The sequence below is a fragment of the Pyxicephalus adspersus genome, chromosome 1, assembly GCF_032062135.1.
Source record: "Pyxicephalus adspersus chromosome 1, UCB_Pads_2.0, whole genome shotgun sequence".
In the NCBI taxonomy this organism is placed as follows: Eukaryota; Metazoa; Chordata; class Amphibia; order Anura; family Pyxicephalidae; genus Pyxicephalus; species Pyxicephalus adspersus.
In genome coordinates this window covers 43459025-43484999 of record NC_092858.1, presented here as the reverse complement: position 1 = coordinate 43484999, position 25975 = coordinate 43459025, and the positions used below count along the sequence as shown (strand labels likewise).

Genomic DNA, 25975 nt, shown 5'->3' with positions numbered 1-25975 from the left:
TCATTTACAGTGAAATGATTGCTAAGCACATCTTCATAAAAACTGATCAAAAAAATCACTTCAGCAGGCCAATTGGAATAGAAATAGATTGTCAGTAATAACCTCACGTTGACTTCCCTAGATTTACATCAATCAGTCAGCTCTTTAGTTTCTACCTCTTCTGCCTACCACCATCATAGGACAGCCATAGCCACAAGATATTTTAATACATTAAATTTGATAAGAAAACTTCATCTCTATGATATGGGGCATTCCTGCTCAATATTTGTGTATTTTGTGTTCAATTGATGCATTAGGGAGTTCTCCATAACGATGAATAACAACGGGAGAGTTCCCTGCATTTTTACAGAAATATTCTGTCAGTCTGGAGAGTGCTGATTGGCGGATGTGTGTTAGGGAAACACTTCTAGCTGTTCCTGATAGGAAAATACCAATTGTTTAACTGTGCAACCATTCAGAACGATATGGCCAGCCTAAATCTTATGAATCAAATGCAAAGCTGTGAACATTCCTGAGCACGGTGAATATTCCACCTCTATGATCACCACAGCCAAATATTTGCATTGCTATAGCCATTTGACAGGCAGCCCTATATGCCTAACCCCAGTATGTATGTATATATTTATTAAATGTATCATCAACACATTTTGTAGTGTGCCACCCATTGGCTTTTTGTCATGTTCCTAAACAAAATACATCAAAAAAAGAATATTTTGTTAGAGTGCCATGGTATTGAAAAGATTTAGTTTACGTTGCTTTTTTTAAAAAAAGGGTCATTCACAACACTCATCACTATCCTGAATTATTTAGGATGTAAGTGATACCTTCATCTAGTAAAGAATAAAAAGATGTGCTTCTACATCGAGACCAGGTCCATTTTGTGGCAGGATCTGTATGTTACCTTGCTCCTCCCTACAGTAACCTGTCCCCAAGGCAGGGCACAACTCTGATGTACTCAGTGACAGATCTTTTTGTCACGTCTACGAATGACTGGGAGAAGCATATTTCAGTAATGAAATATTGAGCAATACAGTCCAAAACCTGTCAGGTAAACTCCAACACCCCCCAGCACTTTTAGTTTATAATTGAAGCACCACAAGCCTTCCAATCGCTGGTTTATAATGGGGTGTCGTAGATGGACAGATATCTGCAGCCGATATATTTTTTTGCAGATTTGCAACTGTAATGATACCTGGATATGACTCCATATATCACTCCAAAAGGATGCACAAATAATAAGTGGTCAGGGACGGGAGTTATTCTGTCACCAGGCTGAGAAAAAAATATATATATGAAACAATGCAGAATTATATGTCTCATAATACACCTCATTGTTCCTAATACTATATATCAAAAAGCAACATTTTTGAGTAGTGGAAAGATAAACCACATTTTTGTTCCCTGCTATACTTCCTGAGGGAGATCCCCCTCACTTCCTGTCCAGTAGACCTAACAGGAAGTAAAAAGGATATCTGTCCAAAGTGAGGAAAATCCCCTCTTAGTTGTTACTTAGAGCGTACCTAAACTCCCTTTCACTTTACGTAAAAGTGTAGACAACCCTTTTATGTATGATAAAAATTCTGATTGTTTTGGGTTTTTTTAAGTGCAACACCCTTTTTTTTTTTTTTTAAATCACGTATCCCGGGAGGCCCTTGGGTGCTCCTGCGCACACCTGAGCATCTGGGGCACACACAGCAGACTTTTCATAAATAGGGATTAAAAAATTGCCGTTTTTTCCCCCAACCTACGTCACCTGATCTGGCACCTGGGTCAGGTGATGTAGGGAGACGACACGAAGATGGCGGCACGCCAGCTTGAAGACGGATACCGGGACTGCACAGGGCCTGATAGAAGACACCTCTGCACCAATTGACTGCGCTGCGGGATTGAAGGAAAGTGTATTTTTTTTTTGTTTTGGGCATTTTTCAGTTTACTTTTTCTAAGTATGCCCATTGGAAGATTTCCCCTCGTCCTGTTCTTTTGGCAACTCTGAACTTGTTGTACCCTAAATTATTTTCTGTTCCTTTTTATTTATTCTAAGTAACACTTGTGATCAGACCAATCAAGAGTGTAAATCACCAACAGGGAGAAAGACGGCACAAAAAAAAGACAGATTCTTAGAGTCTCCAGGTAAAGTTTGCCTTTATTATGTCTTGGGCCTTTCTGTGCCTCTGTGTCTCCCTCTAGCTGCTGAGAGTAGAAGCATCCTGTGGTTTTCAGTGTTGAATGGGACTGAAATGAAGATTTTTAGAAAGAGGAGGTTTGAATCCCATACAGCAGCCAGTGATGGTAAATCAATGGAGATGGCAGATCATTGAGGGCATCCAGAGACTAATGGTCAGTACTGTAACAATAGAGGAATGGAAGTGACGGATTACAGCCCATTGTCTTCATTCCAATTTACGCGTTTAGTATTTCTATTTGCCGGTGGTTACCAGGTACTGAGTGTACCAAATCAAAGGCTTAAAGCCTGATGTTTTCATTAGTTATGATAGTACCTAAAACAAAACATTATTATGCAAGTTGGTTTTATCTGTTACTGTACAGAAAACAGTGGTGGATGGTAATAAACCCTAATCCAGACAGCAACGCTTGGTCCAATCGTTATTCCATCTGATTTCTGCTAAATATTGGGGCTTGCACAGCAGTCATCTGAATTAATAATTTCATGGAGAAAACAATTGTTTATACTGTGCAGAAATGGACCAGTTGCCATATTTAGACCTCATGTATTTTGTAAAATAAAACACACATTCCCTACTGTGCAATACGAGCCTGAAAAGTGAGAACATGTGTCATGAGGAATGTAACTGCTGTGTGGCATTGCCCAGGAAAAATCAGTCACCAACTTAAAAAAAAAAAAAACAGGTAAGACTGTGGACTTTAAAGAGAAAATAGAATGATAAATACTAAATAGATCATTACCCAATTATCCCATGTATGTATGTGAAGTTCTCATATAGTACCAGAGGTATCATGTTTGCATGTCAGATGACCATTGATGTGACATTTACAGGGTTGCAGTCATGATAGACCTACGTATAAAATATCTGATACATATAATATTTGTGGTATGTGTGATGCTCCAGTTTCATATTGCATTATGGGAACTTTTAGCCACATGGAAAAATATCATAAAAGCTCATTAAATGTCTAAAAGATGTAACCATTAGTTTTAACATTGTCCTAACGTTTTATGAACTGCAGCTAACACAAACAATTTAATGATTGGCACTTCTATCTTCTGATTTGAAGTCATCTCAGAAACATTTTAAATTGGTATTAGAATTTACTATGGACATATTCACTGAATACTGTAAAAAGAAATAAGGTGAAAGAATTTACCCAGACCGTAGGGTGGTCTAAGCTCCCACATGACTTTCCCCTTTATATGCCAGAGATCATATTTCTGTACAGTATGTCCTGCAGTACACACGTACTTTGAGATCTAAGTATAGTTTCAGTGCCCCCCCTGTACAGACACTGGCAGTCATTTATGTTAGCCAAATGCTCTCCTGAAATCACGCTACCTTTGTCCCACTGCCACCTTTCTATTCCAGATTGTAGAGGGTGAAATGAAATGTGAAGGGATGATTTTATATATCATATATATATATATATATATATATTCTCTCACAAGTCTTTTACAGTATTCATCCATGGATTTTATGTATATGGAAAGTTTGATCAATGATTAATATAAGATTAAATACCAATGCAAGTATGACTCCCCTCTGTGACACCTCATTATTTAGAACAGTAGTCCCCAACCCCCAGACAATATTGGTGCACTGGGGGTCGCAAGCGACAGGAGGCTGAAGCGCTGGCGGCCCTCCTTACACTGCTCTAAAGCTAGTGAAAGTGTGGCAACAGGAGCACAACCAGCAGGAGCGCGGGCGGCTCTCCTTACACTGCCTACTCAGGAGTTGCTGAGAATGGCAGAGCAATGTATGTAAGGCTTACACTTCTCTGCCATTCCCAGCAACTCTGACACATTTTATTCTATGTTATTGGGCCCTGCTGTCAGAAAGGTTGGGGACCACTAATTTAGAGGACGGCAGTTGAACACTAGTCCTTGAGGGCTTTTCACATAAGTAGTAATTTTCTCCTATGTACTTTGCATACCGACATTCAGTTCAATGTAAAGGAAATGCACCTATGCTTTGTTTGTATGTTGGTAAAATAAGAGCACTGGTACACAGATATATGAATGTGCCCAAGGCTGTCAATACCGTCAAGTTTTGTGCTTTCTAATAAAGCTGCAGCTGGAGTTATCAGTTTTGGTTTGACAACAAAGGAACAGGTTATTCCACCATACACGTGTAATTTTTGCAAACAATTTATTGATGCTTGTCCCTGTTGGTTTGTTTGTACAGCTCTATATTTCAGATAAGCAGACGTCCAATGATTAAACATGACAGGAATAATGACAATGGCACATAGGCTGGAGGTGAAGATACAACATGTCTGACAAGGACACAGCTGGACCTGTGATCTATTTTGCCAACACATTTAAAGCAGACACTACTTCTGCTATATTCAGGGAGAGGCTTGAGGCAGAATAAAGGAAGACAAGTGGTCCCTGTTCTCTCCTTGCACCTAGAACAAGGCAGCAGAAGGTCACCGTTTCTAAAACGGAGTTCTAAAGTTCTCCACAAGGCTTCTTCGTTAGCCCTGCCAATTTACGGAAAGAACATTACCAAGAACCATACTATATCCTTAAAGGTGGTGTTCACACAGGGCTTCGGGTTGGTGTGCAGCCACTTTGTGACCAGCAGAAGAACCCACAGTGAGTTCTAGCAGCAAGTGCTTACCCAACCTTGGTTCTATCATTTATTCAGGGAGTACGAGTAAGGGTTAGGTAGGCATTTGCTGATAGGCCTAGCTATAGCCAAGGCTGGCAGCTACACAACAGCTAGACAGATGCCCTGTGTTACACCTCCTAGAAGGATTTTTATTATGCAAGCGCTAGGCTCAGGCAGCACCAGGAGGTGGATGGGCAGTATTGCACTCCTTTGTAAACTCTTTTGCCATGAATACCCACAGTTTTCCATCTCCTTTCGTGCCTTTTGGGTCCAAGATGTATGTTTTGTTTCCATTAATCCAATGGCATTACTGTACCTTAGCATGTATGTATACAATCATACTGTATAACTCTTATAACATCACAACTACACATTCAACTCAAGACACAGGGAGCCATATCCTTTATAGATCATCATGTCGCAGTTAGTTTTACAGTCTCTAATACCTACTGTGCTCCCATGGATTCGGGATTGGGGGTGGCGCATTCTGTCTTTTCTAGTCTTTCATCCAGACCCAAATCCAGCACTGTAGCGACAAATGTCCATTTGGCACACAGACTCCCTTGGTGCCCAGCATGTGGCATTCTGCTTTAATAGCACCTTTTTGCATAGATTGTTTTGTATTACACCTTGTCAGCAAAAAAAAAAGAAAACAGTCAGTGTTTTATATCCTTGTGTTACTGAAGATTGAATCCATTTTTAGAACAGGGCCACCATACACATACACAGCTTTTCTATATAAACAAATTACAGTAGTTTTGTAGCATCCCAAGGTACTTGGTAATGAAAAAGTGTGGAGGAATATTAAGAATGATTTTAATCAGTGGGTAGATTGTATATCTTACTAGCTTTACCTTTTTAATCTCAGTATATGGGGGAGGCTGGGACATAAACGGGATCATAAAATCATTTTAGATGGACTAAAAGGGATGCAGGTGCTATGTGAACATGCCGACTAAGGCTTCAGTGCACGTGACAGATAAACCTGTGTTTGTTGCACTGCAGTGTTAAAAAAAAATTTAATTAAAATAACTAACATAGCGTGCCTATAGCCCTGTTCTCTTAAAGTGTGCCATTTTTTGAATATGAAGATAAAAGTTTTTTTTTTGTTTGTTTTTTTTTTACTATAACCCCTTCTCTTCAGATATACTCGAGATCTTTAAAAGTAAAAATAGAACACCACACACATAAAACACCCTCTTCGGCTACAGCATGCCCACCTCACACCTCCCACTGGACACAGATGATAACTTATACATATATTTTTCAGCACTATCAGATGTGAAATTAAATAAATATTTGTTTTTTTTTTTTTTTTAAAAAAAAAACAACAAAAATAACCCTAGGTGTGGTTCTGAGCTCTTCAGTCCCAGTGAGTGCACAAAGTTTTGAGACTCATGTTCAGTATACAACATGTGGACTTTGGATTGGCTGGCACTGATGTCCTGTCATGGTCTCTCCCTTTGTAACAATAATCATTATGTGGTCATCACGTTTGATGGATTTCATGAAACATGAGCTCGCGGGGGATTGGTGTTTCTGGACCAAAAGTCTTCCCTGCCCGCCTCTCAAAAGCTGCAACCATCTGCTTCACAACTTCATCAAAAAAGACGGTGGCCAGCTGGGAATGCAGCAAAGAACGAAATTCAAAGGAGATCTGAAAAGTTAAAGAAAAGAGAAAAAAATGAGATAAAAACACAGCTAATGTAATGATAAACAAAATAGAAAAACTATAACTGATCCCCCAACTGATCTAAGTACTTGAATTCTGATTGGGTTTTGCACTATTTTAATAAAGATGTAATTACCAGAGCTGGATGAAGATGCTCAAGTAGACAACATCCACGCAGACCCATGGTGAAGTCCATGTTTATCAGAAACAGATGCAGCCTAAAGCAAAAGCTTCAAAACACTTTTGTAAACACATAGTGCTATAAGGCACTTGGTATATAGAGGGAATGCACATTTTTTTGCCCATATGTACAAGGTCTGGCATTAGTTTCAACAGATCCCTATTTAATGTACAGCGCTGCGTAATATATTGGCACTATATAATTATTAATTATAATAATGATAATAATAATAATATATGTACCTTTTCTTAAGAGGTATAGAGTTACAAAATCACCTACAAAATACATTTACTAGAAGGCAAAATTCTTTATACAATACAAGTAAATACCTTTACAAAGCATCAGCCACACAGATATTTCTGTGAATAAAAACTGAAGACCTTTAATATTTTTTCTTCTTCTTTTTTTTTTGTCATGTCATGACCACAAATATTCCAGAACTGGAAGATCTCCAACAGAGATACAAACTGTTGCTTTCAAATCTCTATGGGGTCTACGTATTGTTTTCATCCAAGATTCACACAACGTTTCAAGATTTCATTTTAGGAAAATGGATGAACGGTGAAAGATTTGTTAATCAGAAGCACATTGTACAAAGTTCCCCACATATGCAGCAGGTGGTTCTGCTTTATGAAGCCTATGCTTTTTAGCTTTTACTCACATTTTTCTTTTAGAAATAGCAGACAACTCTTTCTCCTACAACACGTCTCTTGGCTTAAAATATTAAAATATTCGCTACCTTTGGTCTAGCATTTTAAACGCCCTGCCTATGGAAGCCCCTATGCCAGGGTGGTCTACAGCCCATATGTTACAATATCGTCTTAGTGGGGAATCAATACTTTGGATATTAATAGAGGCTATATCACTTTTTTTTTTTTTTTTTTTTAAAGAGCTCTGTTAGTTGGATCTCTTGAAATTGGTGCGAAAATACCAATACGTGAAGCCTGGCTTCTAATGTTCTCTGTGCCATTAAGAATTGTGACTTCTACCCAGAGAAGAAAAGCTTAAAACCAAAATTAACCCCTCAAAATATTAATGTGCCCCAGACCCAGTGCCTATTATCCATGAGATAAAGAGCTTGCATTGATGAGCTTTTTGTTCACTTTGTAACAGCTTCCCTCCCAATATAAGTCAAAAGGAATGGAAAAGCCACTTTAAGAGGGTTGGGGCAGCATAGGAGGAGGTAAAATGCATATGAAAAAAATTTCTTATAAAGGTCTCAAATGCAGGCTGCATTCATCCATTGACAATAATCCAAACCCTGTTGACATTAGCCAATTGTTTTTTTGGAAAAATGGTTGACAACAAAATGAAGATCGAGCGTTCCATCGACTATAGATCTTTGTTTATGCTAAGCATGTATAAAATGTATGAACTGCTGACTCATTCTTAGTAAAATATTTCAGAAAAACATCTCCCTAGTGATGCACTCCAGAATTCCACTTGAATTCTGTTGTCAGGATACCAGGCTGTATGGTTTGCTTTTTTTTTTTTCATTCATCTACAGTTTTAAGCACCCAAATTTTTTTCCTATATAGTTCTGGCTCCAAATATTGTATTCTATGAGAGGACTCTTCCAGAATGCAGTCATCTGAAGAACTCTCTAGGAATATATTGAGGGAAAAAAAAACCTCTGTATCCCAGACAAAGCCAGAATACAACAAGAAGAGTATAAAGTATCTTCATACCTCCAATAGCATTTAGGGGCTGTGTAGAAGCCCTTTATTGAGGTCTGCACAGTCCTAAAACCTATTGGTGGTATATTGTGCAAGTAAAGCTTCAAACTACTTGTTACAGAAAGTTTGCCATATTCGCATCTATTGATGACAGAAAAGAGTTCAGTTTTGCCAAAGCAGTCAGACTTATCCTTACGTAAAATAACTGTTGCATGGTTCATTTAGAGTAAAACTATGAAATGTTACATACCGAAAAGTCTACAGTGCAGGTACGAGGATAGCCAGGGATGCCAGGACTAAAGCGCCAAATGGTCTCCAAATGGTTGAAAAGCCGACCATCTGTACAGATAGCCTAGAGAAAGAAAAAAAAAAAGGCTACTCATTTTTTTTTGGTACTTAAGTATTAGGAAATTGTAAACACATGTCCATCCAAAATGTATTACTTTTTGTATAGAGTATGAAAGGATTAGAAACAAAACAGGATTATACTGCTATCCAGGGTTCTGTTAGAAATACTTTTCATTCCAATGACCATTTTATCTATCAGGAAAAGAGGGAGAATCTGTGAAAAGTGCAGACACTTCTGGATTCTAGCTCTCCTCTATTCTATAAGTAAAAACATTTTCATGATTCTTCAAGTTGCCGTTGGAATTTATTCCTCACATCCTATTTCCAGAAAGTGAGGTTATAAAAGCAACGAGTGAGGAGAATTTCTTCTATTAAAGCTTTGGATAGCAGTCAACCTTACAGAGGTTCTTATTCTTTACCAATTCTATCAAAAAAAAAAAGTTTTGGACGAACATACACTTTCAGCAAGCAGTTACTTGTGAGTATTTCTCAGCTGTAACTTTCCTGGCTCGAGGTAATCTTTAGTAATGTGTTCTCTTCTGGTGCCTTGTGACCTTGAAATCTACCTTACCCTTTAAAAGAAAACGATCTGGAGTGTGTCCAGTCCGGCAGTGACTATTTTAGATTTATGAACAGAAGAGAAGATGATATTGCACTACAGCTGAATTGCGTCTGCATGTATCAAATATAAATATTCACATGTTGGAAAAAAAAAAAAACATTATATGGTAACATTATATATTTCTACACAAACTCTGTACTACTACTTTTTAATACTAGGGAAACTCACAAATAGTTTTCAAAGGTTTAGGAAAGGTACAATATAAACCCAGTACAGTGTTCAGCCCAGAAATTTTGTTAAGCGGAGTGGGAAGAAGCTCCTGTATTGTGACCCAACTCATCAGTAACCATCCAAATACAGCCAGGTGGTTACTGAAAAGTGCTGGGTGGTGCACCCAGTTAAAAAGGGCTGGGAGAACACTGCAGCACCATCCAAACATATATATAAAACATTTAGGTGTGCTGTACTAAGACTATGCACATGTACACTGCCTGGCTGTCAAGATGAGCCTTAGATTTTTACACTTTACAACAAGTCTCTGATATGGAACAAGGATTTTTTCTACACCATGTTGTTAAGACCTGTATATGATGCATATTAAGCTCTGAATACTGAAATAGATTATACACAGGAGATCTATTATAGCCAAACAATCCAAATCTCAGGGTAAATTCACATAACTCTTTCCACCAGAAGTTGACAACATGTGAACGCCAGACCTCTGGTCATTAGGATTCTGGGGTTTCTGAGGCATTTTGGCTACCATAGTCTCAGTGTATGAGGAATGACCTGTCAGTGAGTAGTTTTCATAGGTCTCATAATATACATTTGTTGGAGAATACGACTTCCTGGTCAGAAAAAACTGCTGTGAAATGTGTTTGTTGACTGATCACACTGCAAGTGGAAGTTATGCAAAACCAGTTCATGTGAGAAAGATGGCATGACTTCTGCTGGCAGCAGATTATTTAAACTTTAAAGCCAGCAATGAACTGCAGACTACCTGAAAACAATTAATGATTTTTATCAGACTATGTTCTATACGACAGCAGTGAGTGGGGTCTAGTCTAAAATCACAATGTAGAACATCTCTAAGTCTGCTACAATAAATGCAGAATAAATGTAAGTTTTATCTTCTTTTAGTGGAGTTATGCACAATATAAATTCACTTACTTTAACTAGATGAGGGCGCACCAGTGTGAGAATGGATGTGTATTTCTCCATGATGGGCGGAAAGCCAACTTCAAGCTGTGCTTTTGCATATCCTGTGCGCTTGGAGATGACAGTGGACTTTTTACACCACGGTACAAATTGTTTGTATTCTTCTACATTGGATACGACTTCATACATCTCTTGCATGGAGTAGCTGAAAGTTATATGAAGGTCAGTTATATGCAATGCATTTCATTATGCTGTAATTCACATCACAGAATGGGTTGGGCTAGTTATAAAAGCATATAGTGTAGGGCTCGTCTCGTATAAGAATCTAACATGTGTACAGAGGCCGTCTGATGCCAAGGCAGATCCATGAATGACAGAAGACAATCAACTGCAATGGAAGTGAAGGGAGGAGAGCGCAGCGAGGTTCCAATTGCTCACTCTCCCCCTCCCCTCTCTATAGAACAGAACAGCGCTCTATGTACAGGGCTCGTTCATTCATCTTTCAGTTGTGTCGTTGTAAAGGATCTTTCACGATAGTTTCCAATGACAAACAACGGAAAGATGAATGAACGAGTGCTGTACATACAGCACTAATGCCTGTACTTAGTGTTAGGAGGAGCACCTTCACCATACCTTTCCTCAAGTCTCTACAGCATAATCGATTAAACCTGGTTTAATAATTCAAAAGGCTAGCAAATTCTGTATTCTGAAAGCTACATTTTCTACAATTTCTCTTTTAAAAAGTTATATATTGTAGCTGATACTGCAATGGGCATTTGAGTTTGGCATATGAAGCAATGTATTTACACCCATTTTAAAACTTTTTTATTTGCTAAGAAAATCAAGTCCTTTCCGTCACAAATTCAGATATATGAGCACAAACCATTATCAAACCCATTGAATTAAAGTGTATGCTAACAGCCATTTTCTATTATATTTAAAAAAAAAAAAAAAGGATAAGGGCCATTTCAGACCTAGGGTTGACCACAGAACTCTGCCACAAGCTTAACTGGGGTCTCAAACGTTCCCATTCAACTGAAAAACATTTCAATTTTAGCAATAAAAGGATCGTACAAGAGAGTACAAGAAAAGGATTGTACAAGAGTGAAAAAAGCAGCTGCACTTTTGAAAAGTACCATGAAGAAAAGCCATATAAAAAGGGGATCTAGATCATGCACCATGAATTCAAGCACATGGCAAGATTAATTCAGTTACATAACCAGATTCTCCTGAGGGCTCCTCCATAGCTGTATTGGTGTTAATGCTGTATTGGGAGATTTCAGCCTTACAAAATATGGCAAGGAAACTTGCAGTAGACAAGTCTGATCAGGTTATACACATATCTACCACAAACTATGAGTAGTAGTAATGCTTACAAATTTTCTAAACGTATTGTTATCTACCCAACACACGCACACTCCTCTATGCTCCAATATTTCGTCACTTAATATAGGATGTCAAAAGTACTTTCACTTTGTTCCCATCAATATGTCTTAAAGCGTACCTAAACTTAGAAATGTCACTTTACTTAAAAGGGTAGACAACCCTTTTATGTAAAGTAAAAATTCTTTTTTTTTTTTTTTTTTTGCTTTTTTTTAAGTGCAACACTTTTTTTTTTTAAAAAGGGTGCAGCAACACCCCCTAATTCTGGTTGTCCTACGTCAGGCATCCCGGGAGGCTCTTGGGTGCCCCTTCTGCCCATGCATCTCGGGCATGCGCAGAAGGAGCCTTTTCGTGCAAACAAAAAAATTTGCTGATCTCACGCATGTGCAGTGATATCGACAAAATTGTTTTCATCCTACGTCACCCAATCTCGTGCCTGGGTCGGGTGACATGGGATGAAGAACCAGGAAGAAGAGGATAGGATGGTGGCGCCCAGAGCGCTGGCTCCTGGACGGATGTCAGGACGACGCGAGACCTGATGCAAGACACGCCCGGATGGATCAGACTGCCCTGCGGGATAGGTAAGTGTATTTTTTTAGTCAAGCTCGAAATTTTAATGCAGAACTATTTCAATTTGTGATGTTCTGATATGTTAGCTCGGTTTTATGTAAGGAAAGGTAAACAGGGTTGCCGAGTTAAAATGACAGATTGGGAAGCCACTGATGTTAAATCAAAGTTTGACATGCAGGGCAAAGTGATAGATTCACTTAAATGTCGGCTCCCACATCTGATTATACCGTCTTATCTTCTTACATAAACCATATATAAGCTCCAAGTCTGTTTACTTCACTTCAGGCTGATCTGCTAGTATCTCATACATGAAAAAACACTGGTTTATTCTAGGGCAGCAGACATAACATTTGCTTTATAATCAATTACTTTTCCCCGCTTCCTTGTAAATATAACATTTTTAGTGCAATAAAAAGGTTTACTAAATAGAAGACATAAAACCAGAAATATATGAGGAATGAAACAATAAAATACATGATTTTTATTTACCCAATTATTCTTCGCTCGGAGTACTCCTTTCTTTTATTAGTGAGTGGCCCAGTAAATCCAAGGAAGCTCCGGCAATGCTGAATACAAGGGTCTCCAACATCTTGCAAAATCCTTTTCGGTGTTCTTGTCATAATAATACCACACGAAGATAAATGTCTAAAAACAAAAAAATTGGTGAGTCAGACAAGCAAAACATCAATACAGAACAAGTGAACTTCCGGGATTGCATATTGTCTTAAACATCGGCTATGAATTTTCTCAGTGAGGATGGAGGCCATTACCATAGCTGGTCCGGTACCAACTAAGAAGCCCCGGTATAAGGAATGGTCTGCCCAATTACCAAAATTATAGTTTATGTCAAGCTATTTTTAAACATCTAAAGATTACATCTGCTTCATTTAATCCTTGTGAAAAAGCATGACAGACAACAATATTACAACAAAATTATAATATGTGACACAGAAGGTGGAGCACGATTATAAAGGGAGGACATTTGTGCTTGCCATATTAAAGCCTGGCTCCAGGTAAACATTTTTTTTTAAACTGTTGGTCAGAAACACTGGACTACATAATGTAACCTATTGTCCTATTTAGAACAGGTGGATTTTAGAAACCTTCACACCTCCCATCAATTACCATATGTCATTACACATCCCTTGGTTATCGTATAAGGAGGTTTGGATTTACCCATGTGACCACAAATGTTTGGCTACCAGATCTTAGGCTACGTTCACACGTCATGTGATTCTCATCTGATAATTGCCTCAGGGCTGATATCGAGTGAGAATCTGGTGTGTGTACAGCGTTTGTCGTTCATGTATCCGTTCTGATGGATCCATGAACCACGAACGACTGCAATGGAAGTTAAGAGGAGAGAGCGCAGCGGGGTGCCACTCTGTCTTTCTCCCCCTTCCCCTCCCCATAGAGCAGATTCCCATAGTGCTGTACGAGGGGGTGCTGAGAAGTTCCTGGCTTTGCCCCCTTCCAGATGAAATAGAAAATTGAGTGTGGGGGCATATGACAGCCTAATATCTGATTATGTAGGTGTGCAAATATCAGGACTTTGGGATTCTTAAAACAGTTTTTTTTTCTTTTAGTGAGAAGCTGTGATGGCAGAGGCACAAGCAAGTTTCACGTGGTTGGAGTTACGGGCCGTAATGAAGTTTTTGTTTCTCCATGGAAAGTCAGCAAAGGACATTCACACCGAGACGTCACAAGCACTGTCAAAACCTGGATATCTCGTTTCAAGACTGGGCATTTCACCGTTGAAGATGAGACCTGCAGTAGGCGGCCCCCCAACCTCAACTGACCCGGCAACCTGCGATGCTGTCCATGAGCTGAATATTGAGGACCGGCGAATATCAGCAAAAAAGATAGCCCAGATACTTGACATCTCATGGAAGCATGTTGGGTTTGTTATCACAACTATCCTAGACATGCGCAAGCTTTCAGCAAAGTGGGTGCCAAAATGTTTGAACAGTCATCAGGAGAAGGAAAGAGTTGAAGCATCCAAAGCCGTTTTGGCCCATTATGAAGCTGCACATGACTTTTTGGCTAGGTAAATGACTGAGCATGAAACCTGGCTCCACATCTATGATCCTGAAACCAAGGAACAGTCAAAAGACTGGTGCCACAGCGGTTCCCCGTGGCCGAAGAAGTTCCAAACCCAGAAATCAGCCAAAAAAGTCATGGCGTCTGTCTTCTCGGACAAAGACAGTATTCTGTTGGTGGACTACCTACCTCAGGGCTCTAGTATAACCGGAAAGTATTATGCTAACCTCCTTGACCAGCTGAAGGAGGCAATTAAGACAAAACACTGTGGAAAGTTGACCAAAGGGATCCTTTTATTGCAGAACAATGCACCTGCCCACATGTCCAACTTTGTGGCTGCCAAATAACACCCTGGGTTTCCAATTGGTCCACCATCCCCCATACTCACCTGACCTGGCCCCTTCGGACTATTATCTGTTCCTGAATTTGAAGAAAGGGGCAACGTTTTGAGGACATTTCTGACGTCAAAGATTCTGCTGAGAGCTGGTTTGCGGCCCAACCAAAGGACTTTTATTTGAACGGTCTAGAAAAGCTGCAACTACGCTGTACCAAGTGCATCAGTCTCAGGGGGGAATATGTTGAATAAATGTGATATTTCATAACTCGGGCACTCTTCTTTCTGGGCAAAGTCAGGAACTTCTCAGCACCTCCTCGTATGTCCAACACTTGTTCATGCATTGTTCAGTCTTTGGTCATTGTAAAGGATCTTAAAAAATCCTTTCCATGACAATTATTGCATGTGTGTAGCCAGCCTAAAGGATAGGTCAAGGAACCTACAGGAAGCATTTGAGATTGTGTTTGAATGCCTAAATAGGAGATATAATTAGTTGCTGTATACAATAAATTCTCCTAATCTGATTAGCACAACACTAAATTGTCTTTTTATTAAGCTCGCCTTTTGTAACCCTAACATACCATTACAATGTTTTTATTTAACAGCACAGAGCTCTATTATCACTGAAACAAGAAGCTGGGATAACATTGTCTGGTAACATGTGACAGAGCAAAAGGATCAGAAACCTGGGCAGTTATAGAAAAGAATGAGATTTTTAACTAATTCTTTAAATGTGATCAGTGGCTGCAGGGATGTACACTATGCTAACACAGATATCTGAAACCCAAAGTTCGTACTGTAGTTGTGATACGACCTCTTACACTACATTAGTCTAATCAGTATCTTACCCTGGTGTAACTTTAATAGCTTTAGAACAGACATCCAGCGGGTCATGTAAGGCAGAACGTGACAGATCAGTTTCAAGGTGGCAATGGGCTGCCTGGTGTGCAATTCATCCTTTACCGCCATACAGTTTATTATATTGCAATGTGATAGCTTGGCAAATTTGCAAGAACAATATCTGAATAAGAGCTAGTGACTTTTAATAATAAGAATAGTTTAGCTATGACTACACTATAAGTAGAAGCAGGCTACTTGGAAGGAAGGGTGATGGGAATAGTTCCTGAAGTAAACATGATCATTTTTAGCACCCTCATTAATAGCATGATCTCCTGACATGTGGCTAAGTGGCACAATTCCAAAACAAATCACATCCTTTCTAGCTTTAAATAACTTCAAGATTAAACACTTATAACTGGAAACCCTTAAGCTACGTACACACGTGCAATATTTGTCGTTGGAAAGATCTTTCAGCACCGTTCTGCTCTACGGAGAGGGGAGGGGGATAACGACGGAGCAGAACGCCACTGCGGGCTCTCCCCCTTCACTTCTATTAGGATCATTAGTCGTCCATCGTCCTTGGATCCTCCAGGAGGGTCATTTGGACGATGGACAATGAGCGATGTACACACGCCAAATTCTCGTCCGATATCGGCCCTGAGGCGATTATCGGACGAGAACGGTTGGACATGTGTTGGCAGCCTTAATGTTTGCAAACAAGGTGAATACACAATAAAACAGTTGAACAGAAAAAATCAAAGCATAGAAGCCTGCAGTATCCAGCAAACACTGGCATAATGTGAAATAATGGAAGGGCATTGCATAACATGGCACAATACCAGCTATTCAGGTCGCCTCACCTTGATGTGACCTCTGCTTATTTCTATCTGTTAGAATCAGATAAAAAAAAAAGTTGCACGTGCAGACAAAATTACAGACCAATAGATATCAGAGTGCTTTATATTGTAAAAGCACAACATTTTATATATGTGGTAGTGGCACCAACTAATATTTCTGTACATTCATAGGTTTTACCCACTGATTACTGAGCCACAATCTTTTCACACGTATCGACAGGTTTAAATAGTTAAGGAGATGGAAAAGAACTAATAAAACACATGCTGCCCGAGGGGAGGGATTGTACAAGTGTTCCCTTAAAGTATAGTGTCACAGGTTGTTGTGTTATATAACAATTACGAGTTTGAACATACATTGCAGATGACAGAGCGAAACCTCCCCGCCTGTTTGCTCCCCTATTTCCAATGTACTCTGAACACAGCCATGTTTACCAGCCAAGGCCTTGCTTGGCAGCACTGCATGTCCTAGCAATTCTTTAATGTACAGTACAATACCATACAATGCTATGACTTCCTGATACCTCTTATGCAATTCCAGTCTTAATAGTAGTGTAGGATTTGTTGGTTTATAGTATGAAAATGCCATTACAAAGCTACAAACATCAAAACAATATAAACTTCTTTAAAAGACAAAAAAGGAATAATTTCTAACTGAGAATATGTTGAACTTAGTTTCACATGATTACAGATAAGAATGCCTAACAAAACTATGCTCTAAAATATCAGGTACCTTTTTTATTCCTGATATGTATTGCAGAACACCAAATGCATTTTCAAGCAATAAAGAAAGCAAAAAAAAGTACAAAAATTTGTACAATTAGGTACAACACACTAGCAAAAATCTAATTTCTGTGCACCCGAGCCTTTTATTATTATACAGTATTTATATAGCACCATCATATTACGCAGCGCTGTACAAAGTCCATAGTCGTGTCACTAACTGTCCCTCAAAGGAGCTCACAATCTAAAGTCCCTACCATGGTCATATGTCCAAGGCCAATTTTGGAGGAAAGCCAATTAACCTCAATGCATGTTTTTGCAATGTGGGAGGAAACCGGAGTACCCGGAGGAAACCCACGCAGATATGGGGGGAACATGCAAACTCCATGCAGATAGTGTTCCGGCAGAGATTCGAACCTGGGACCTAGCACTGCAAAGGAAAGAGTGCTACCTCTGAGCCACCATGTTGCCTTGAAATTCTTTAGTGATTCTTCCACCTGGACCACTAAATGACCAGCAATGACCGCAGTTTCCTCATTGGGCAGAGACAGTTGAGCAAAGCTGCTCATCCATCTCTCTATACAGAACCAAAAAGCCCAGGCTGTACGGTGTTTTTGCATCCTTCTGTCACTGTGATTCAGACTTTGTGGGAGCACACTTCACAATCCTACACCAATGTATGTGTTCCTAGAACATAAGGTTACAATTAACAAGCTGGAAACCATTGACTGCGTGTATAAATAAAGAGTTCTCTTATAAGCGGAGCTCTGTGTTCAGATCTCTCTTACTTGCTGCTCATTCATTCCTGCTCTCTTTGCTTCATTACTGGACATTGGAGACATTCATGGCACCCTATATCAAACGGGAAGAACAGGGAAGCAAAAAGGGTGGGCTACACAGCTTCCACTGACAGGGCTGACAACATTTAAATATAATATAATGCTGTTATTTTATGTAAGAGGGGGGATTTGAAAAAAACATGTTGCACTCTATGTTGGTACTGAAATAGATATGTACAGTCATTTGGGGTCAGTTGGGATAACTGAAGCACTGTGGTTGAGCCTGATTAAGACAAGAAGATCTAAGCAAGTGGAGTGTGGTTCCTTGTGAACATTTTATGGCTTTTTTTAACTTCCGATAAAGTGTAGATTTATTATATTCAAAGTATAGTATATATAATATAGCTTAGCCTCCAACCCCCCCATTATAACTGTAACCAAAGGACCATGCTCTCTGTTGGCTTTGCAAAATAGCAAACAACCACTCAGATAGTGACATCACAGTCAACATATTTTAATTCTCCATTTTATTGCACATGATGGAGTTTCACTTTCCATTCTATGAACATTCTGAGATTTTAATTTTGCATGGATTCTAAAAGGTTCTATCACTTTGTAATTGTCAGAAAAAAAAAAGTTGTTCAGAAGGTCCTGACTCAAGCAGTCCTTGAGTAAGGCTGTATGTGGATGGCTGTAAGGATCAAAATATTTCCTATGAGAACACAGAATAAACTAGATTTCCTCTGCATAACCCATTTTCAGAAAGTAACTAAATGTCAACATGACTTCCTTCTCCTGGCTCACATTACATTCAATTATCTGGGTAAACCCAAACAGAGAAGTATACAATCCCATAAAGTTAGTGGCCATTGCTGAACCTTGTGCTCAAGAATGTAAGGAATGTAGGTGAAAAATCACGGCCTCATGTACTATGCTAGCTATACAGGGATGACTTTAGTTCAATCTATGCTTAATTCTAACAACTCCTTTGGTATAACTATCGATCATCATTTAAAAACCAATCACCCTATTACATACCACATGCACTGTTCATTAAAGCGTACCTAAACTATAATTTTTACCTTACATAAAAACGTGGACAAACCTTTTATATAAAGTAAAATTGACCTGCTTTTTTTTTGTTTTGGTGGAGGGTTTAAAACCGCCCCTGGCAGATTCATGAACGACAAAAGATGAACTACCACAATGGAAGTGAAAGGGAGGAGAGCACAGAAGGTGCCGCTTGTTCGTCCTCCCCTCTCCATGGAACAGAACGGTGCTGTATGTAAAGTGTTCGTTCATTCATCTGTCAGTCATTTGTCTATGGAAACTATCGTGAAAGATCCTTTCCAACAACAAAAATCTAGCGTGTGTACGTAGCCGAACACAATGTAGCAGAACAGACAGATTCTCCAAGTGTGAAGGTGTGCATGGCTATCCATACATATTAGTGAATATTTATTAAACCGGTATAAACTAAACAGTGGACAGTATCTCTGGTTATATTTTCTAAATGTATTTTATACCACACAATGCTGCACTCTTTTAGTAAGATAACAAACCAAATATATGTATTTAGTCAAACTGCTGAAAAATTCTGGTTTTATCATATTATATAAACAACTACTAGTCATAAGCTACGTACACACGTCAGATTTTTATCGCCCGATAATCGGCATCGGCCAATTATCGGGCGAAAATCTGGAGTGTGTACAGTCGGTGTCGTCCATCGTCCGGACGACCGACCTGCCGGATCCACGGACGATGGACGATGGACGACAGCCGATCCTAATGAAAGGGAAGGGGAGAGCGAGCAGCAGGGTGCCGCTCCGTCGCTCTCCCCCTCCCCTCTCCATAGAGCATGAACGGTGCTGTATGTACAGCATCGTTCATGCATCGTGCACTCCCTTGTCGTTGGAAAGGATCGTGAAAGATCCTTTCCAACGACAAAAATTGGAAGTGTGTACGCAGCTATAGTAATGGATTAAAAGAACAATTATACATGGTTTACCTTATGTATGCAGTTTTCTAATGGTTTAGCTAAAATAGGAATGCAATCTGCCCTGTTAATTACAAACAGGAAAAAACCCACAGAGTTTTACAGACGTTCCCAATTGGAAGAAGTTATTCACATCTGAGGCAGTTGTTGTCTTTAAAGGCATTGTTGCCAATATCAATGGAATTCGACAGGCCGGGTGCACTGATGTTCCTTTCCTTTCAGGTTTGGACTGGAATTTGTGACCACAGCTTGTTGTATTTGAGCTCATGTCAGTGAGAAAAGTACCTGAACACAGGACACAAGCACAATACATGCATTTTAAAGGCATTTGTAAATAGAGAGTACCCTTGGCAATAACAAGGCTGTAACAAAAGAATACAAATACATCCATGTTTTATCTAAATGCACTTTTATATAGGATATGCAGTTCCCTCCAAAGTCCCTTTACAACATCACATCCACAAGTCCATGTCACATTGTATGGGAGACCTTCCTGCATTATACAGTACTTATATAGCACTAACATATTACGCAGCGCTGCACAAAATCCATAGTCATGTCACTAGCTGTCCCTCAAAGGGTCTCACATCCTAATGTCCCTACCAGAGTCATATGTCATTAATACAGTCTAAGGTCAATTTTGGGGGAAGCCAATTATCTGAACTTCATGTTTTTGGGATATCAGAGGAAACTAAAGTACCCAGAGGAAACCCACGCAAACACGCGGAGAACCTGCAAACTCCATGCAGATACTGTCCTGGCTGGGATTCAAACCTGGGACCCAGAGCTGCAAAGACCAGAGCACTAACCTCTGAGCCACCGTGCGGCCCAAAGACAATTCGTTTTTATTAGTTTTTTTTTTCTGCATCTACTGAAGTGTACTAAAGACTAGATTTCCCTGCAGTCACTGATAAACCAGGAATATGTGTGTACAAGGACATGATATTTTCTGTAACTGGATTCTCAGGTTATACTTCTCTACTTCAAAGTTGTTAACTGTCTTTTTGATCCAAATGTTTTAGGCCCAGCCCTGCAATGAATTCAAACAGCTGACTAAAACAGTTTTATGTTCACATGATGGTCTGGTTATGCTGCAGGTGGCTATCGGATAACATTGCCTAATATCCAGCTGCATAGTGTTACTGCATGCCTTATGTCAATAGGCTATTCAGCTACATACCTACATTTCACGCCCCCTTGGCTCACTGCATAATCAAGGCACATGTGACACTGCTGCTTTTTAAGAAGTAGCACATTTTTATTGTAAAATAGACAAAGATTTGCTATAGTATAAATATAGTTGTTTATTTCTCCCCATAAATTGCCTAAGATAGGAAAGGAATGTTTCTTGCGAACTATTACATAACCAGAATTAACCCGGGCCTATACTCCTCTGCTTCCATGCCTTATTTTGGCAAGAAAGTATTCCTCTTGTCATTAAAGAGCTAGCAATTATAGATTAAAACTAAATGTTTACCGTAAAAAAAAATCATACATTTTTATTTGGCCCAAGCTGTGGAAGCAGGAAGAAAACCCTAACCAGTGCATGTCGGGGTAGTCCAGCTTACTGTAAGACTTGGTGGGCAGCGTTAACAGGCGGATTTTCATATAACCAAATGCTGCCCTACCCTGGGAACAAATAAACCATGGGGTGACACCAGGCTGCAAACCCATGTATCTATAGAAGCTAAGGGGCAAAGTACCGTACTGGCCTTGTCCTTTGTGATTCTGCTACCACAACATTAATGTTCACTGTTACAGACAGAAAATAGAGGAGAGGACTGAAAAGGATCTCTATTGATGTTGGTAAAGGTTAACTTATCTGCATGGCATTCAGAAAGACTAAGGCTGTTCATGCTAATATTTCCAAGGATAGTATAGGTCCTGTTCAGTGAAATATTTTTGCAACATGTCCTATACAGGAATACCTATGCAAAAAACAAAATGAGTGAATAAACTTTACAGGCTATGTGCGCCTGGGCCGCCACAGGTATTTAACCCATTTTAATACCTGTACCTGCCCCCCACCCCACCCCACTCACTGTACAACCAGCAGTAAAAACCAATAATGTATGGCAGGAGGAGCACATGTTCCACAAACCCAGAAGTGTATATTCTTCTCAGTGGCTAGGATACAGCAACATTGTCATGTTTCAAGCCAAAGGCAGCTACAGTATAAACAATATTTTTTTTTGGTAGGTATTTTATTCTTAAGAAGTGTTTCTGTGCTGACAGGGTAATTTTAGCAGCGCACCTATCTTTTTTGCCCTGAAGTACCCTACCCTTCCCCACCAAAGATACATATTTACTTCTATACCATAGGTTTGGTCAATGTTTACATCCTTGGCACAAAATTTTCCCTGTGCGGGCAATACATGTGCTGTTGATCCCATCAACATATATAGGGTAATTTCCAGAAAATCCCCAGCCTCAGGAGATTCATGTTCACAAATAGCCCTGCTCAAGCAAAGTTCACTATGTCCTTAGTATACAGCAGGCAGTGTAACCCACAATGCTAAACGCTTACCTTCAGCTCTATTCTGGAAGTTTCAAATGTGAATATCCACCCAGTGCTGAAAAGCATGGACAAAATCCTGGAAGGATTCTGAAATGCTGCTCACCCGCACCACAGACCTATCAGTCATATAGTCCGGCAACACAGTGAAAATTTCCAGATCAGGGCTGACAGTATTATGTGGGTTGCAATTGGAAGAGGAAAGGGGGAGAGCTTTAAGTGATAACATTGTTAAAAGAGAAGTCATCTTTTGTAATGCTATGTCCAAATTTTGATACTATATCACATATGCAGATTTTTACATAGACCACTAGAGGGAGACACATATTTCACTGCAAAACATGGCCTCCTTGTGTAAAACATCAGCCATGCAGTACTTAAAGGGCAACTCATACACTTGTATTGCAAGAAAGAGATGTAAAGCATATCCAAAGTCAGGGACTGGAGCCCACATATGTGAGGTGTGTCACAGGTCAAAAAACAAGAACAGGAGCTTTCTATTCACTTACATAGGCTGCGACATCATGCTACAGTCACTATCCACATATAAATCCAGCCCCCAGTGTAATCTTATTCATAGACAGGACAAAGATTAATACATATTTGTAACTAATGCTTTGGTATATTATTATTATTAATAAACTGTATTTATAAAGCACCAACATATTACACAGAGCTGTACAACAACTATAGGTTGTAAATACCCAAGGGATACAATGACAAGGGAGTAGGTGGTGAACCTGGCCATTAGAGCTTACAATCTAAGAGGTGGGGAAAGTGTTACACCATAGGAGGTCAATATAAAATGATGGCTGGTTAAGAGACAGAAGATATACAGATTACACCTTTAGCCAATGAGATAGAGATCAGACCCTAATTAAATCTAAATACCAGAACAATGGAAATGACTTTACTTGTCCTCTCCTCCTCCTGTGTCACTGTCTGTATTCCTCTGTCATTTGCAACCCCTATTTATTATACAGATATGTTGGCGCTATAAAAATCCTGTTTATTAATATTATTACGGGGCCTGATCTACAAGGCAATGATCTTACAATTCAGTATCCAAATAACTAGGGATTGTATATGGGATCCTGCACCATGATTACCTGGAGACTACATTATAGGAATCACTTAGGGGCCATTCACACAAAGTGAATCCAGTGCACTGCTATTCATTTTGAATGGCTGCCCACCATACCAAGGTATCAGATGAGGACAATTTGGGTGTCGATGCAGCTCAAGCAAAATAAAGGCATCAGGAAGGTGTAAATGGCCTCCTAAGGCTCCACTTACATTAAATATTTCTGTTTTAGCATATTAAGGACATAGGAAAACATTACATTTGATTGCAAGGTGCACAATATTGAGATGCTAAGTAAGGCCTTCATCTATAGGTTAGGAGACCGATCAATGTTCTAGGTCTGTTTTACTATTGTGTGTGCATAGTCCCCATGACTTGTGGCTCCTGCACAGTGATCAGTGTTATATATATATATGTTCCTACAGCTGCCACCATTGCACAGAGCTCTGTACTTCCTGCTCCCGGGGATATCATAACAATTACACCGATAGTTCACCTTCTGCCTTCATATTTCTAATATTATACAAGATTCACGTGATTTCCCCCCAAGCCCCGCCTTGCAGCCGCGCGCCCCCCATAATTACTCTCACCTGATTGGGTGACGCTGCGCTCGCGTCCGGCAGCCCCGGAACCCCTGGAATGTCGCGAGCCCGACGAAGTCACTAAGGGAGCGCGCGCCTACACCGCCAAGGCGGCCCGCGCATTTGGCGGCCATTTCGGCTTTGAGGGAGACTGCTGGACACCGTTTCAGACGGAGTGTTGTCTAGGAGGGGCCGCCTTTCGATCCGCACTCCTGAGTCTGACCTCGGAGAGAGATGCCGGTTCAGAACACTACTGTCACTATCACCTACGTAATCTCATCACCATGGCGACCCTTGGTGACGTTTTCTCGTGAGATCACATGTGACGTTGGTCGCTGCGAAGAACGGAATGCCGGGAGTTGTAGTCCTTGTTGTGGCGATTGGGCGCGGTGTAAAATACAAACGTTAGGAAAGAAGCACAGTGACGGTTTAGTCACCTTCATAGAACATTTAAATGTCTACATGTTTACCTGCCAGCTGGTTAGCGGTCTGGTAGTGTTTTATTATAATGTAGATATATAGCCCAACATATCTCCCATTACCTTAAAGAGTCTTGTCCCTAATATATGAATCTGTTCTTTCCCAGACTTCTCTATCCAAATAACCCCATTGATCTTTTCCCCATTTCAAAGATGTCTTGTAATTTTATTTATAGTATTAATTATTCAAAATACAAGACCAATATATACAGGTAGTCCCCGGGTTACATAGGAGATAGGGACTGTAGGTTTGTCCTTAAGTTGAATTTGTATGTAAAGCAGCTAGACATTGTTTGGCCCAAAATTCTAGAAAGAGCTGCAATTCCAGTATGTACTTCCCAGGTAGAGTGCAGAATAATTTGGCACAGCATGCATGCTATGGTTTTAAACACATCTAGGACAAAAAAACTTTTTCCCCGACTCAGACAGAAACAGTAAGGTTTCTGCTTACACTGGTACAAAGATGTTATGGATGTTTCTGTATCTCGTTGACCATCTCTAATAGTGATCCTGCCAGTGATAGAATCACTAAGATCATATTCATATGGCCTATAGAACAGGAATTTGCTTTACAGTATTACAAGTCATTTCCTGATATGTAACAATTTAGCACAAACATTGCATTCAAAATGTCTTTCTTTGCTTCTTCTACTCCATGACATGTTACTTGGCAATATTGTGACCAGTAGATCACTATGAAAAAAAATCTCTCAAGATTTATAGTACTTATAACACTTTATATTTATCATATTAATATGGCATCTGAAGTCATCAACTATGAGTGCTGACAGTAGAGAGTTCATAATGACTGCAGTTGCCAACTTGGAAACGTTTTTAGAGTGACGTTAAAGAGTGACGTAAAAGGTATAGTGTCTCCACTGTATGATTTCTTAGAAATGACAGTTATCAGTCACTATTATGCAGTATATATATATATATATAGTGCTGACATATTATGCAGCCCTTTACAATGTCCATAGTCATGTCACAAGCTTCCCCTCAAAGGGGCTCACAATCTACCTACCATATTCATACGTCATTACCACAGTCTAATGTCAATTTGGGGGGAAGCCAATTAACCTAACTGCATGTTTTTGAAATGTGAGAGGAAACTGGAGTAGCCGCAAAAGCAAGAGTACTGCAGTAATACATCTTTGGGCTATAGTCTATAATGCTATTTTTAAATTTTTTCTTTATTTTTGAATATTTTGCCTCTTTATTTTACTGACTTATTCATTTGAAAAACACAGCACTGCTGCATACAGGATGACTGGATGCTGCACAAAAATAAAATGGGGCTAGCTTACCCTAGTGGCTATGCCCATTGCACCATTCAATTTAGTTTAGTGCCCTGCTTGTAAGGCGTTAGAATGTTTTTCTACCCGCTGTGAG

The 25975-nt window shown here is 39.6% G+C and overlaps 1 protein-coding gene across 2 annotated transcripts; it reads right to left on the bottom strand.

Annotated features, from left to right (window-relative positions):
• Positions 1-1901: 1901 nt before the first annotated feature.
• COQ10A (coenzyme Q10A) lies at positions 1902-24380 on the bottom strand. 2 transcript variants are annotated; one of them, XR_011920382.1, is made up of 6 exons: positions 24114-24380; positions 12845-13000; positions 10415-10607; positions 8585-8686; positions 5256-6462; positions 1902-2344 (listed from the first exon to the last, which is right to left on the bottom strand). XR_011920382.1 is itself a non-coding variant. In XM_072408978.1 (5 exons), the coding sequence occupies exons 1-5, from the start codon at positions 24236-24238 to the stop codon at positions 6295-6297; spliced, it is 744 nt and encodes a 247-aa protein (XP_072265079.1). In that variant the 5' UTR covers positions 24239-24380; the 3' UTR covers positions 4324-6294. The 2 variants fall into 2 exon arrangements, 1 of the variants encoding a protein (XP_072265079.1); XM_072408978.1 differs by lacking the exon at positions 1902-2344 and having other exon boundaries at positions 4324-6462.
• Positions 24381-25975: the final 1595 nt, after the last annotated feature.